Source organism: Suillus paluster (genome assembly GCF_016628075.1).
Source record: "Suillus paluster strain FC165 chromosome Unknown EDB91scaffold_12, whole genome shotgun sequence".
NCBI classification, from domain to species: Eukaryota; Fungi; Basidiomycota; class Agaricomycetes; order Boletales; family Suillaceae; genus Suillus; species Suillus paluster.
In genome coordinates, this window is record NW_024537572.1 from 181,490 (window position 1) to 194,888 (window position 13,399).

The window sequence follows — 13,399 nt, forward strand, 5'->3', positions numbered from 1 at the left end:
ACGCAATCTGCCATAAGTGTGCGATTTTAGTCGCAAGCGCCGAAGGAATGCAAGACAGGTCCGTCAGTTTGGGGATTGTGCAGGATTGTGGCTAAGTAGTATCGGGATGCTCACAGAACAGGCGTCGTGCGGTGTGGATACAATTCTGTGATTTCATTCTTAGTTTTTGCTTCTTGGAGAAGCGCGGAGGTTACAGCCAACACATCCTGCGACGGCCTGTTGCGCGTTTCCGCAAAGCGGTGACATTTGACAAATAAACGGTGGGGGGTTTCAAAATATGCAAATCCGAACCGGCATGATGATAGTGAGGTTTTCCCATGACGTAAGAAGCGAACACTTGCAGTGTCCTTGCATACAATTGTACGATGGCGTGTGTAGAAATGGGTGATCCGGGGGAGTGTGAGTCATAGAGAGGTATTGCGAGGGCGAGGGCGGGTGTGAAGGCGGGATCAGCTGCAGCTTTGTGCGAGAGTGTGTAGGTAAGGAGTGATGGTAGAGAGGATTCGATAAACTTATACATTGGAGAATACGGGGAGAAGTCGTCAAGAGTGAAGTGGCAAAAGGAACGGCGTAAGGGCGGGGGAAAAGATGGTGCGTATTACGGGCAGAGGTGTCGATGATGTGGTTTGCTGGTGAAGGAGGGGAAGTGGAGGTGTGCTTTTGTGTGGTGTATTTCTGGGGATTGTGGAGATGCGGAGAGGATAGAGTGCAGCCAACAATACAAAGAGCGTACCGGGAGGGAGGACCAGGAGACATCAGAGGGGAGTATAGGCTAGAATTGATGACGCGCACGGCATTGAGGTGGTCGGCATGAAACACAGGGGCAGCAGTTGCGTATCTTTGTAGATCGTTAGGTCAGACAACCGTGGAAGGCCCTCATGTTCAAGAATCGAGATTGCTGAGCAGGTGATGGAGCTGCGGAGAAGGTGTGAGGAGGCATAGTGTGTGAGAGGTGCCGCAGAGTCACAGTCACCAAGCATACAAGACCAGTGGTCAGTGATTGTGAGGCCAGCGCAGTTCAGTGTCTGGTGTACGATTATCCAGTGGGATGGCAAGATACGCTTACATTGTGCGAGGTTATGGTGCACGGAGGGGCCGTCGGGTGGGTAAATGCAGTGATTAATACTACTAATCCAGTCCGCCAGGGCCCAGGGTGATCGCCGCCATAGTGTGGAAAGTAGGGATGTGGTGGTTTAGATCGCGGAGCATTCCCTGGAGGGCGAGAGTATCATCAAGCGAAAGAGGTCAAGAGGTAATATGTGAAGAGCGTTGGTAGTATTGGTGGACCTGATGGGCGAGCAGGCGGTCAAGCTGCTCTAGATTTCGTTACGGGGTGAAATGCGAGAAGTAGTCTTATGCGGGACACGACACGCTGCGATACTAGTACTTATTCGGCGCAGGGCGGTTAGCAGCAGACGACATTAATGAAGTTGAGGAGGAGTGAATGCTAGAATGATGTCGCGAATTTTGGTGAATGAGTCAGCTGGTGGGTCGTTACAGCAGTTTACGAAAGTCATAAAATTTTCACGTGAGTGCGAGGAAAAAGGAAATTAGGAGAACAAATATCTAATGGTATGTTAGCTCTGTAGAATAACGCGAAAATACGAGACTCACATCTCAGGCTCTATGAGATGTTCTAACGACACGACGGGTTCTTTATAGTACGGATAGGAGTACTCACCCGTTGCGCTCGTACTGTTTCACTTCTACGGTCCGTCTTCCGTTTCTTTCGCTTCACCAGATTCCAACGGAAACACGACTCACTGCCACACACTAACATATAAAGAGGACCTACCATGCCGGTGAGTCATGCGGTTAAATCCAGGACGCAAACCACTCATACTCACACATTGATCTCCTGGATAGCAACCATTGCATTCGTCATTATCTATACAAAAGAGAGGACAATCGTCGCTGGCAGCGTTACTGGCAGATAATGATGCTAGTCAAAGCAGCAACAGTCGCGAGTGCGATGGAGAAACGCATTGCAATGTTTGTGAGGACGTGATATGGAAATAAACAAATCTAAAGGGTATAGTAGGAAGACGGCTTGCTCCATGTAAAGAACCTATCTACCTGAAATACTCTTTCGAACAGATCATGTCAGCAGACAAATTGTCATCTAATGTGAAGCAAGGTCTATTGGCAATTTGGTGTGGAACAAAATATCACCTTGCAAAGCGAGGTCAATGCCAGTAGCTGATTGCCACCTAAGATCTACCTTGTGAAGCGTGCCAGATCCATGGTATCATGACTGAACTTGTGGTCGCTGGCAGATGGTCAAGAACAACCCTTGACCAACGCTAAATTTATAGCCCAACGGAGTGGCACCAATGGTGGTCCTGTTGGATGGGAACCGTTTGCGTTCGACAAAGCCCTCCTCCACTAACGTGGCACTAGGAGTCGGGGGATCTGATTATGTATTGCCCTCACATTTCAGCGGAGTGAGCGCCCTAGAATTCAAACGTTCATTACATGCGAGTGAGCGCGAGGATGAAGATGAGAAACAAGACGCGTATAACACACGCGTCGCATCTTGGTGGGGTTCACTCGCTTAGTAAGCCCTTGTATGATCGCAAAGAACTCAAACACAATCAATCAGCTTCAAAGCTTCAAGGTTGTCAACGTTTGAACCGGTAAGCAGAAGCAAATTATTCTACAGTGCCTCAATCAATTCACTGATCAGTTACAAGTCGTCACTTCCACGCGCTCATTGCAGTCACTCCCATCATGGAAAGCTCACACTGACTCCCTGCTAGGCGTTCAAGAATACAACGTAAGTAGCTCGTCTGCAGTCCCTCTATAATAATAAGTACTCGATGTCTAGATGTGGGAGGGATTTCACATGTGGGCACGACCTGAGGAGAGACAAGGACTTGTAACTCTGTCAAATCTATCCACGCCAACGATGTATCACGCAATATATGTCAACGCCCTGAATTATTACTGCAGGCTCTCTCTCCTTTTCCCTGCAGGAGCGAGCAAACCTAGTAGACAGCTCTGGTGAGTGTATCTTCCGGTGTATGGTACAGCGTGATCTCAGTATGAACTGACCAGGCAGATATCTGCTCACGTCCATTGTGTCAAAGGCCCCACGCCATCATAGGTGTTCCACCAAACACCTCTGCAACAGCCTTCTCGGATGGCAGGTTGAGCAGCAAATCAGGAATCATCATGTCGATGCATATCTTTGATGCTGGTTCATTTGCACCTTTGTCCTCAACATCAGCAAGAGAGCTGCGGCTTAGAAACGACGAATGACGCATGGGAGCATCCCCTATTCTCAGGTACTTCGATGGTCTGTACAGTAATTCCGTGATGGGCAGCATGTTCTGGAGTGATACCTTTGTACGGGAGAAACTTTGGGGTCGCGAATCGTGCGATGATAAGAGTGTGACTTCAATCCGAGTCGCGCGGTCGTGATCGCGTCAGGTTTTGACGAGGAAGTAAGCGCCAGTGGTTTTCGTAAGTTGCTAAAATAAAATTCTGCATAGCTATATTAACATTAAATGCCGGTTGAAAGGTGCGTCTTCCTGAATGGCAGCGTAAAGCTGGTTCTTTCGGGCTATCTCACTGTCACGACAGGAGTATAGTGTCTCGTCGACTAACTTGCTATGCGGAAGAGTGGGGGATGGGACGGCAAGTGAGTTGACTAGATGATTATGCCACATATAATTAATTCGATGAATGCAGAATACTTACTATTATACGCAACGAAGACTTCAAGGATGCCAGGCTGTTATGTTTGCCTCTCCTCGATCCTTCTTTCGGCAATGCACCTCTTGGTCAGACAACCGTGGAAGGTCCAGTATCGGTGGACCTGATACATTGATGGGCGAGCAGGCGGTCAAGCTGCTCAAGTTAATAGGGACACGAAGGAAGTCGAGGACACGGACACGGATATTTTCCTCAGTGAGTGAGCCAGTCATAAGCCGCTTTCAAGCGGCTGGAGCGCATCTCAGATCTACGGTGAATATCATATTATTTATCGCTAAGCAAGCCCATAGAGAACTGGCTCTGTACAATCTACTAGCTTGCATGGGCTCTAACACCACATGACTTCTGAACCTCCAGGCTCCTCTCCAAAGAAAGTCGATATCATTCTACTGCCCGATCCCCTTCGAACTTCGCCTCCGCCGCCACCAAAGTTCGTATCCAACACCCAATGGTCGAGCATCCGATCGAGGCTTCACGTGTCGTGCCATAAACCATACTGCACCGATGTGAAAGCAGAAACACGACTCACTGCCACTAATCGCACCAAATGATGACCTACCACGCCGGTGAGTCGTGTGGTTAAATCCAGGACGAACTACTCGTACTCACGCATTTACGCAAGTATAAATCGGTAGGGCACTCTTGGCATTGACTATTATGTATGCAAAAGAAAGGACAATTTTCACTGGCAGGGTCACTGGCAGGTATTGATACTGCAGATATCGATACCGTCAAAGCAGTAACGACGGCGAGGACGAAGGAGCAATGCATTATTTGTGAGGATGTGACGTGGGATCAAAAAAATCTGAAGGGGACAGTAGGACGATGCCTTGCTTTTAGCTGAATATATTTTTCTGGCAGAACTTCACAGCGATTTAGGCAGAACCTGGCCACATAAAATATTAAATGATATCTGTAATGCCAGCAGATTGCCACCTAACATCTACCTTGTGAAGCAAGGTCTATTGCCAATTTAGCATAGAACAAAGTATCACCACGCGAAGCAAGGTCAAGACGTCAATGCCGGCAGATTGCAATTGCCTCCTAAGATCTACATCTGAGAGACGGCCTAATTTACGTTCACATTTGAAACTTTCTTAAGCCATCAGTGTGCGCTCTCGTTGGTGGAGCTTAGGCAATGCTAAGCGCTCGGCTACATACAGGCTCCGCTAGATGAGCATTGGATCGAGACTTCGCGCGTCGTGCCATCAACCACACTGCACCGATGTGAAAGCAGAAACACGACTCACTGCCACTAATCGCACCAAAAGACAACCTACCACGCCGGTGAGTCGTGTGGTTAAATCCAGGACGAACTACTCGTACTCACACATTTACGATAGTAGCTGTCGATAGGGCACTCTTGGCATTGACTACTATGTATGCAAAAGAGAGGACAATGTTCACTGTCAGGGTCACTGGCAGGTATTGATGTTGCAGATATCGATATCGTCAAAGCAGTAACGACGGCGAGGAAAAAGGGGCAATGCATTATTTGTGAGGATGTGATGTGGGATAAAACAAATCTTAAGGGGATAGTAGGACAATGCCTTGCTTATAGCTGAATATTTTTCTGGCAGAACTTCACAGCGATGTAGGAAGAACCTGGCCACGTAAAATTTTAAATGATATCTGTAATGCCAGCAGATTGCCACCTAACATCTACCTTGTGAAGCAAGGTCTATTGCCAATTTAGCATCAAAAATGTATCACCACGCGAAGCAAGGTCAATGCCAGCAGATTAATATTGCCACCTAAGATTTATCTTGTGAAGCGTGGCGTTTGAGCTCCCAGCGAGCTCGACCCACGACAATCAGCTGTAGTTCTCTTGAACATCACAAGGACACGAAATCATTCCTGGAAGTAATCCGTGAGTTCAGGGATAAAACTAGATGTTGGAACACTACTAATTAAACCGCCCCTATCATCGCACGACCCGCAATCTCAAAGTTTTTTCCTCTTTTTGTGTCCAATTTCTGTCGTTGAGAGAAAAATCTATGTAAGACAATACAATCTAGTCTAGGGACCATGTGTCCCGCTGCCTCTAGATCCATCAATGCCTCAACGATCCCAAAGTTTCTCCCCTGCAAAGGTATCAGTCAGAAACATGCTACCTACCATCATTGAATTATCGTACAGATCATCAGAGTACCCTGAGAATGGGGGATGCTGATATTCTTCAATGGTCGTTGCTAAGACAGGAACCATGTCTAGCGGTGTGTCGTCAGTATAGAGATATGTGCATGATACACAGACTTGAGCTCACCTTGGTGACCGCGACAAGGAGCGGCTTCAGAACACTGTCTGAGCCTTTCCACACATACAACCGTCCATATGTGTTGACTTTCGTAAGTTCCAGCTTTGAGCGACTATAACGTGAACTGGGAAAACGACAATGACGTGCAAAAGTACTTACAGTAAATGGAACGATTCTTTCAAACAATCGTGTAACGAGTACCATACATATGTCGAAGCCCGGAGTCCCAGATGACCCCATCCTTCTCGAGGACAATTTCATCTGCCCGGGGGCACAAATCTGCACTATGTGATCCCTCGAGTGTGCCGGTGAGGATACCGTTGAAGGCCCTCTGAGTATTGACGAAGTACGTTGAAGCAGAGATTGCCAGTGCAGCGAGCGCGATCTTGAATGTGATATCCTTGGCCTTGCAACATTATGCGAGAGAAAGACTACCGCCAACTCAACCATGGGCATTTTGGAAATCCATTATCAAACCATTATCACTGCTTGCCAGAGGGTCCTGTCATCGGTGAGTGCGTATGCTCGCATGGATTGTGTATGTGTGCCCATAAAATGTCGCCACGAGAATCACAAGGTAGGTCTTGGGTGGCAGTCTGTTGGCATTGCAGATATCATCTGTGCGAAAGAGGATTTCAGGTTGATAAATATCGCCATGAAGAACAATATTCAGTACCTAAAAGCAAGACGCCTTCCTATTGTCCCCTTCAGATTTATTTGATCCTTACAATGCATTCCTACTTTCTCCTCGCCATTGTTACTGCTTTGACAACATCAATATCTGCCAGTGACCCTGACAGTGAACATTGCCCTTTCTTTTGTTTGTATGATAAGCATTGCGCAGCCTGTGACATACCTGAATGCGTGAGTATGAGTAGTTTATGTACCGGATTTAACCACGTGGCTCACCGGTGTGGTAGTTCCCCCCGACATGCGGGTAACAGAGGTGGCGGTGAGTCGTATTTCTGCTGTCACATCGGTGCAGTATGGTTGATGGCACCACGCGTGAAGCCTCGATCGGATGCTCGACCATTGGGGGTAGGATAAGTACTTTGGTGGTAGCGGAGGCGAAGCTGGGGGGGATCAGGCAGTGGGATGATATTTACTTTACTTTCTTTGGAGAGGAGGCTAGAGGTTGAGAAGGAGTCCTGTGGTGTCAGATGCAAGTTAGCAGATTGTACAGAGCCAGTTCTTTATGGGCTTGCTTAGCGAATAATATTTGGGAAAGGACAGGATGCTCGTCGTAGATCTGGACGTGCTGTGGACGAGTTGCCGAGCGGCTGTACAATTTCATCAAGTGGCCTCGGTTCGACTTTGAAAGAGCGGGATCAAGAGGGAATGCTGGTGTACGAACCACCAGGTGGGTATTGGAACAAGAACGGACGAGCAGTGGGAGCAGGAGGATATGACTGCATACAAAGAGCAAAAAAACATACTAGTAAGAGAGGTGCGCGCACCATGCACGATGTCATGCATGATAAGTGATCATGCATGAATCCTCCTACCATGTATAGTACGCTATGTCATGCACATACACGACAAGCGGTATACGTAACGGTGGTGCTTCGCTTTTGCGCTGCACGCCATGCACGGTAGCGTGCATGTTCTATCTCACGAACTTCGGCGCAACTCATGTGCTTGTCTTCTCAAAGGCACCGTTACCAACGCTCAAATCGACGCCCTCGCGTCTGCTTGCTATCAACCACCGAGCACAGGCGCGCTCCTCCTCAACGATCATTTCATCGCCGTCGCAGAAGAGTCGTCGTCCCTCAAGCCCCCAGGAGGACGTGCATTGCCAAAAAAAAAAAAAAAAAAAGGATCGACGAGAGGCAAACATAACCGCCTGGCATCCTTGCTTGCGATGCACAAGGATTCCTTGAAGTCCTCGTTGCGTATAACAGCAAGCACTCTGGGTTCATCAAATCAACTATATGTGGCATAATCATCCGGTCAACTCACTTGCCGTCCCATCCCCTTATCGCACACACTCTTCATCCGTAGCAACTTAGTCGACGAGACGCCACATTTGTCGCATCAGTGGAGAGTTCATGTCGTGATACTGAGATAGCCCGAAAGAACCAGCTTTACGCTGCCGTTCAGGTTGAGGAGATAGGAAGAGCAAAGAATGTAGTGCAAAAGAACGTGTATAGTTGGAAAGGTCGTCAATGTGTTGACAGACTGGCCAAATTGCATTGAATTAGTGCCTAGTGATAAGCGATGAAATGTGTACATGAAATGCCGCATGTCACCGTGCTTCATCATATTGAAGGACCGCATCGACAAGATCCCCCGCGTTGGGATTTCTCGCGGCTATTGCGACTAACAACTTCAAAGTCTGTTGGAGAAAAAATTCCGTAGTGGGACCTATCGCAGCAACTTTGACTCTGTGACGATGTCCTGAAATTTTGCCACAATCCTCTATGATCGAATTGACCGTAGGCAGGACGAAGTGGTTCCGTAAGATTGGCGTCACGAATTCGGCTACTGAAGGGGCGAAGTAGATGATCCATCCCCAGGGTAAAACCTCCCCTGTTAGAAATATCAAAGGTGGTGCAAATCTAAGGCTGCAAAATACTTTCCTTTGATATGTTCCAAGGCAAGCGACAACTCTTGAGGAAAACATGGATGAACCTTGTGTGGCATAGACCTGGAGAGGGTCTAATGCAACACCTCCCGACTCCAGAATCCTCGGTAATGTGTCACGATTCCTATCTCCAGTGAGGTAGAGAAGCTTTCTGCCGGTCCCACCTGAGGAATGATCCTTGAGTATGATCCTGCAAGGCGTTCTGCAGTTCCGGTCTCTGAGCCGCCTCGGATATTTCTAGGTGAGTACAGAGGAGCCTTCTTACAAATATCACGAAGCGCGTCTGATGTAGCTTCTCCAACGGCGTAGAAGGGCACGGGCCACCAGTCTGTTGGTCGTGAGGCTCGATATAATGCGTTCAGTCAATAAATCGTACCAGATTCAGGCTTGGGAGGTGAGTTGTTATCAGCAATAATCAATGCTGCCTCGGACCATGCCTCGACGGCTCGTTTGCTCGTGATTATGACTCCAGAGAGGTTCTGCTTCTCTGGACCGAGGCTTAATATGCGTGCTAGCTCCTCGAGACGGTCTCTAGTACAGGAACTGATATTGGATGGTATCCGCGAGACCTGAAAGCATCTTCATACTGATCTGGGCTGTCTTGAGTAGCAGTTCTCAGAAGCAGGACATTCGACATTGGACTGTAGTAATACGGCCAGCACTCGAGCGTTAATCAAAGGTGGTTCTGCCGTCAGGTTTATGACACTGGTTACGTAAATGGTATCATCTAAGGTAACTTACATGGTTTCTGACTTTGAAACTTCTAGCCGCTTTGCTAGAGGTCTCCTTCCATCTTCTGCTGAGTTACTATCCCTTACGATCTATTCGTGATGGACCGTCATTTCGTGAGTCACGCTTTTTCGCGGTGAATTTCGTGACATACCGTTACACCATGTGACAAGCCATCACATTTCCATGCCCAAAAGTGTGACTCACGAAATGGAGGCTCGTCACGAATAGACCGTAACCGATAGTATTGAAGGGGGCCAAGTTTCACGTTCACTCGACTGAAGATGCGAAGGGGACTTTCAACAGGATACAAACCTGGTGTGACTTCCCATCTCCCAAGATAACCTTGGCGAACTGTGAATTCAAGTTCTGGTTCACCATGCCCGCGATGACATCTTCCCAGTGGCAGACCATATAGAAGGACGCGACCACGATCAAAATTGAGCTCGGGCTTCTTTCTGTATAGTCTGACTATTCAAAACTTACCAGCATATAGTAGTCTGGTAGCAGCCTGCCTCGCTCAGGGACGCAAAACTTATTTTATTTTTTCTTCCGCCTGATACTTACCAGGGCGTTTCTCTGCGTCATCCTTCCGTGAAGAATATCATACAATTGTCCGCTGGCATGCAATGCACTAATAGTACCACTTCTTCGCGCGTTTTGACTCCGCCCTCCTCACACTTCATGTTTATACACCTTGTAACCTCTGCTTCGTATTCTCCTTGTTCATCAGCTCCACACGGATGAACCTGTACTTGTTCAGTGAATAAAGAAGGAACGACTATCTTCCTTCTATTTGGTCTGACTACGGGAGAGTATATGTGAGTGAGGATGCAGCTTGTAAGTGCAAAACTGGAGGCGGCACTTCCTGTGAGCCGTGAGCCATGTTCTCTCAAAGAGGAGCTCCGGGACGGTTCAACGTTTTCCCCGACCTCTTTCCTTTGGTTCAACCTTGCGTTGTGAACTACATGGTGCGTCTACTTCGAGGAGGATTAGTGTGCGCAATCGCGATGGTGTTGACGGTCTGACACTCTAGGACACTGATGACGACAAAGCTTATGTTTCATCATTCGTCAAGCTCAAGTCATCGACAGCGTCTATTCCCCCTGACATTCGGCAACGAAATATGAAACTCTTTTCCGATAACATTATTTTCTACACTGGATTTCTGCCTTAATTTCCTTCTTACTCCGTTGGCGCGACACACCGGCTTGTACTGACAAATCCAAGTTACCAATCTTACTAATCCCTTCATACTCTATTTAACCGGAAGATATACGCCATTTCCCAAGAAAACAAACCGTTCGGCTCTATTTCCTCGAGTATACACTCTACTCCTGCTGTGAACATCGTTCCTCGTACCAAACGCCACAGAAACAAACGACCCCTATCTTACGGTAAACATGAGTCAATGGCCATCTCTTTTAGCAGGGTATGAAGCTGCAGAGCCCCTTCCTACTACCATCAATCCCGATGGAAAATCTCTGTACAACCCACCCGGTCCACGCTCGGCCGCCTACGACGAATTCCCGAAAGCATTTGATCCGTCTAAGAATGGTTTTGACTTCCACAGTGAGTGTGCCTATCACATGTCATTGGTCCATCGATCTCACCGGCGATGCAAGTTTATTACATGCCCTTCGTGCCTGCTCAGGCGCAGTATGCGAAAGAATTGCACGAACGTGTAAGGCGAGAGTTTCCAGAGGTATGTTTTTTTTTGGCATTGTCCAGTAGCCATTCATTTATTCCCCGTGACATAGCTGCGTATCTATAGGCTATGGGATAAACCGATCGGTGCGTATCTGCTTAAAATCTAGCTGCGTGGCGTGGTACTCATCCTTATTCATCCAAGGGCCCCACCCTACTGCGATGTTTGAGGTAAATACATTCAACCCCCACCAGACCGGAGCATTCTTTTCCTGGCTTGTAGTCCATCGGGGGCCTTGCGAGTACGTGTCATAAATAAAGTGTTCAGATCGGCTCGTTGACTGTGTTACGCATTTCAAAGCGTTCTCGTCCACCCGAATACTGGAGATTCATTCAGAGATCACACAGAATTAGCGACGTGGATCGGGAAGAGTTGGCCCTTGTATGACGATATACTCAAGCCTGCTCATCAAAGAGGTACCTAGATTCAGGGTGCCGTCCTGTGCGAAATATATATCCTCTGTATTATTCATAGTCAGTCGTACAGCAAAAAGTTCATGCATGACTAGACATATGTCGAAGCCGGCATGCTGTTCCGGAGCGTCTGGTAATAGATCCGAACCGGTTCGGGGCCGGAGCAAAATAAGATGGAACGACTTCGGGAGACCATATATACCGTACAGTCAGCTTGTGCTCGAACAACATCTTTATCTTTTATCACCACCACTACCACCACCATCATGGAATTCACTCCAAGACGTATACTGGATAATGCGCTCGATGCTGTGGGCAACACGCCCCTCATCCGACTCGACAAGATCGCCACAGAAGAAGGCCTCAAGTGCAATCTTCGTGCGTGCCCTTCTTTGAGTAGCCTTATACATCTGATATTTTTTGATAGTGGGTAAGTTGGAGTTCGTGTCTGCAGGCGGTTCCGTCAAGGACAGAATCGCGAAAGCCATGGTGCTTGCTGCAGAGAAGGAGGGTAAACTTATACCCGGCAAGAGCGTCGTCATCGAACCCACGTCAGGCAATACCGGTAAGTTCACACCGCCTCACCATCAATTCAACATCGTAATGACATATCTATGAAGGAATCGGGCTCGCAATGGCATGCGCTATCAAGGTAAAAACGCCATGCCCAGGTGCCTGGATGGTTGCTGAATACTACAGATAAGGGATACTCGGTCGTGATAACCATGCCTAAGAAAATGTCACTTGTGAGAATACTTAGCAGTTATCACGCGCGTGTTCAGGTTACTGAAAGTCAAGGGGCGCACTTATGATTTCAGGAGAAAGAGGCACTTCTACGTGCTCTTGGCGCACAGGTTGTCCGCACGCCGGACGAGGAGCCCTGGGACTCGCCCAGGAGCCATATAGGTAGAGCACCCTACTGGCGTGTTTAAACCCCTCGTGGCTGAATTCCTTAACGATCGTAGGAGTGGCCCAGAGACTTCAGCGAGAAATCGAACATGGGATTATATTGGACCAATATCGTAATGTAGGTTGTATTGAAGGTGCTAGAATTTCTGCTGATTGATGTGTACACTCAGGTGCACAACCCACTGGCTCATGAGTACACTACTGGACCAGAGATCATTGCCTCGGTCGTCTCAACCCCATCCACGTCCTCGAGACCTTCATCAATGAAAGTCGACGCATTCATTGGCGCCGCTGGAACTGGTGGCACCATCACAGGCGTCTCGCGTGCACTCAAGAAGACGCACAACTCAGACTGCATCGTAGTCGGTGTTGACCCAGTCAGTGAAACTTGAATATTGTGTTCAGCCGTTACTGACTTTTACTTGAGATTGGCAGCGTTCTGGCCGTCCCGAACGATCTGAACCTCTCTGGGGAAGGAAAACCATACGTCATCGAGGGTATAGGCTACGACTTTATTCCTGATGTTCTTTCTCGGGATGTTGCAGACGTGACCCATTGGGTGAAGACGTCTGACGAGGAGGCTTTCAAGGCTGTACAGTCTCTCATGAGGAAAGAGGGCTTACTCGTTGGTGGTAGCAGCGGAAGTGCCCTCAGCGGTGCTTTATCCTGGCTCAAGACGGAACAGGGGCGAAGAATCGCTGAGACTGAGGGCTTGAACGTTGTTGTTCTCCTTGCAGATGGGTGAGTCGTTACCAGTTGATTTGTTGTGCCCTGCTGACGTGTCTTACTTAGCATTCGGAATTATATGAGCAAGGAGTGGTTTTTGAAGAGTGCATTCAGTGTCGAGCATTCAGACCTGGCAACTCGGATTTCGGGCATCCTAGCTCAGGGGGAGATAGAACCTGTGCAGCAGTCTAGCCTCTAGCGCTGCCGCAGACACGTTCTCACACCAGAGTCTTCTTTATTTCTGGTATATGCCGGGGGAGGGTTACGGCAGATCGTTTTTCCAGCCACTTTACTACTCTATTCATTCACAATACGTTGTCCCCTTTGGATCAATCACGGTGCCCATCCCTTGCACC

At 48.2% G+C, this 13,399-nt stretch overlaps 6 protein-coding genes across 6 annotated transcripts; 3 read left to right on the plus strand and 3 right to left on the minus strand.

Annotated features, from left to right (window-relative positions):
* Positions 1 to 190: 190 nt before the first annotated feature.
* Positions 191 to 756, minus strand: EDB91DRAFT_1245762 (uncharacterized protein; the record flags this gene model as incomplete). The annotated part of the gene is made up of 2 exons (XM_041322589.1): positions 191 to 459; positions 519 to 756. The coding sequence occupies 2 exons, from the start codon at positions 754 to 756 to the stop codon at positions 191 to 193; spliced, it is 507 nt and encodes a 168-aa protein (XP_041179815.1).
* Positions 757 to 2,692: 1,936 nt separating this feature from the next.
* On the plus strand, positions 2,693 to 3,417 carry EDB91DRAFT_100881 (uncharacterized protein). The gene is made up of 3 exons (XM_041312372.1): positions 2,693 to 2,776; positions 2,828 to 3,003; positions 3,090 to 3,417. The coding sequence occupies exons 2-3, from the start codon at positions 2,828 to 2,830 to the stop codon at positions 3,259 to 3,261; spliced, it is 348 nt and encodes a 115-aa protein (XP_041179816.1). The 5' UTR covers positions 2,693 to 2,776; the 3' UTR covers positions 3,262 to 3,417.
* A 2,210-nt stretch (positions 3,418 to 5,627) lies between these two features.
* On the minus strand, positions 5,628 to 6,430 carry EDB91DRAFT_1335002 (uncharacterized protein; the record flags this gene model as incomplete). Its single annotated transcript, XM_041325477.1, has 7 exons — positions 5,628 to 5,693; positions 5,745 to 5,801; positions 5,855 to 5,927; positions 5,974 to 6,098; positions 6,134 to 6,149; positions 6,176 to 6,380; positions 6,410 to 6,430. 6 exons carry the CDS (start codon positions 6,428 to 6,430, stop codon positions 5,771 to 5,773), a joined length of 471 nt encoding a protein of 156 aa, XP_041179817.1. The 3' UTR covers positions 5,628 to 5,693; positions 5,745 to 5,770.
* A 1,567-nt stretch (positions 6,431 to 7,997) lies between these two features.
* On the minus strand, positions 7,998 to 9,195 carry EDB91DRAFT_1266709 (tetrapyrrole biosynthesis, uroporphyrinogen III synthase; the record flags this gene model as incomplete). Its single annotated transcript, XM_041324507.1, has 4 exons — positions 7,998 to 8,748; positions 8,808 to 8,886; positions 8,935 to 9,076; positions 9,097 to 9,195. The coding sequence occupies 4 exons, from the start codon at positions 9,193 to 9,195 to the stop codon at positions 8,220 to 8,222; spliced, it is 849 nt and encodes a 282-aa protein (XP_041179818.1). The 3' UTR covers positions 7,998 to 8,219.
* A 1,382-nt stretch (positions 9,196 to 10,577) lies between these two features.
* EDB91DRAFT_101182 (DOPA-like domain-containing protein) lies at positions 10,578 to 11,570 on the plus strand. Its single transcript, XM_041312430.1, has 5 exons — positions 10,578 to 10,859; positions 10,913 to 10,992; positions 11,048 to 11,081; positions 11,140 to 11,236; positions 11,296 to 11,570. The coding sequence occupies exons 1-5, from the start codon at positions 10,691 to 10,693 to the stop codon at positions 11,417 to 11,419; spliced, it is 504 nt and encodes a 167-aa protein (XP_041179819.1). The 5' UTR covers positions 10,578 to 10,690; the 3' UTR covers positions 11,420 to 11,570.
* A 104-nt stretch (positions 11,571 to 11,674) lies between these two features.
* On the plus strand, positions 11,675 to 13,242 carry EDB91DRAFT_1245766 (pyridoxal phosphate-dependent enzyme beta subunit; the record flags this gene model as incomplete). The annotated part of the gene is made up of 9 exons (XM_041322590.1): positions 11,675 to 11,786; positions 11,836 to 11,973; positions 12,029 to 12,060; positions 12,113 to 12,154; positions 12,227 to 12,314; positions 12,374 to 12,435; positions 12,488 to 12,694; positions 12,745 to 13,058; positions 13,110 to 13,242. The coding sequence occupies 9 exons, from the start codon at positions 11,675 to 11,677 to the stop codon at positions 13,240 to 13,242; spliced, it is 1,128 nt and encodes a 375-aa protein (XP_041179820.1).
* Positions 13,243 to 13,399: the final 157 nt, after the last annotated feature.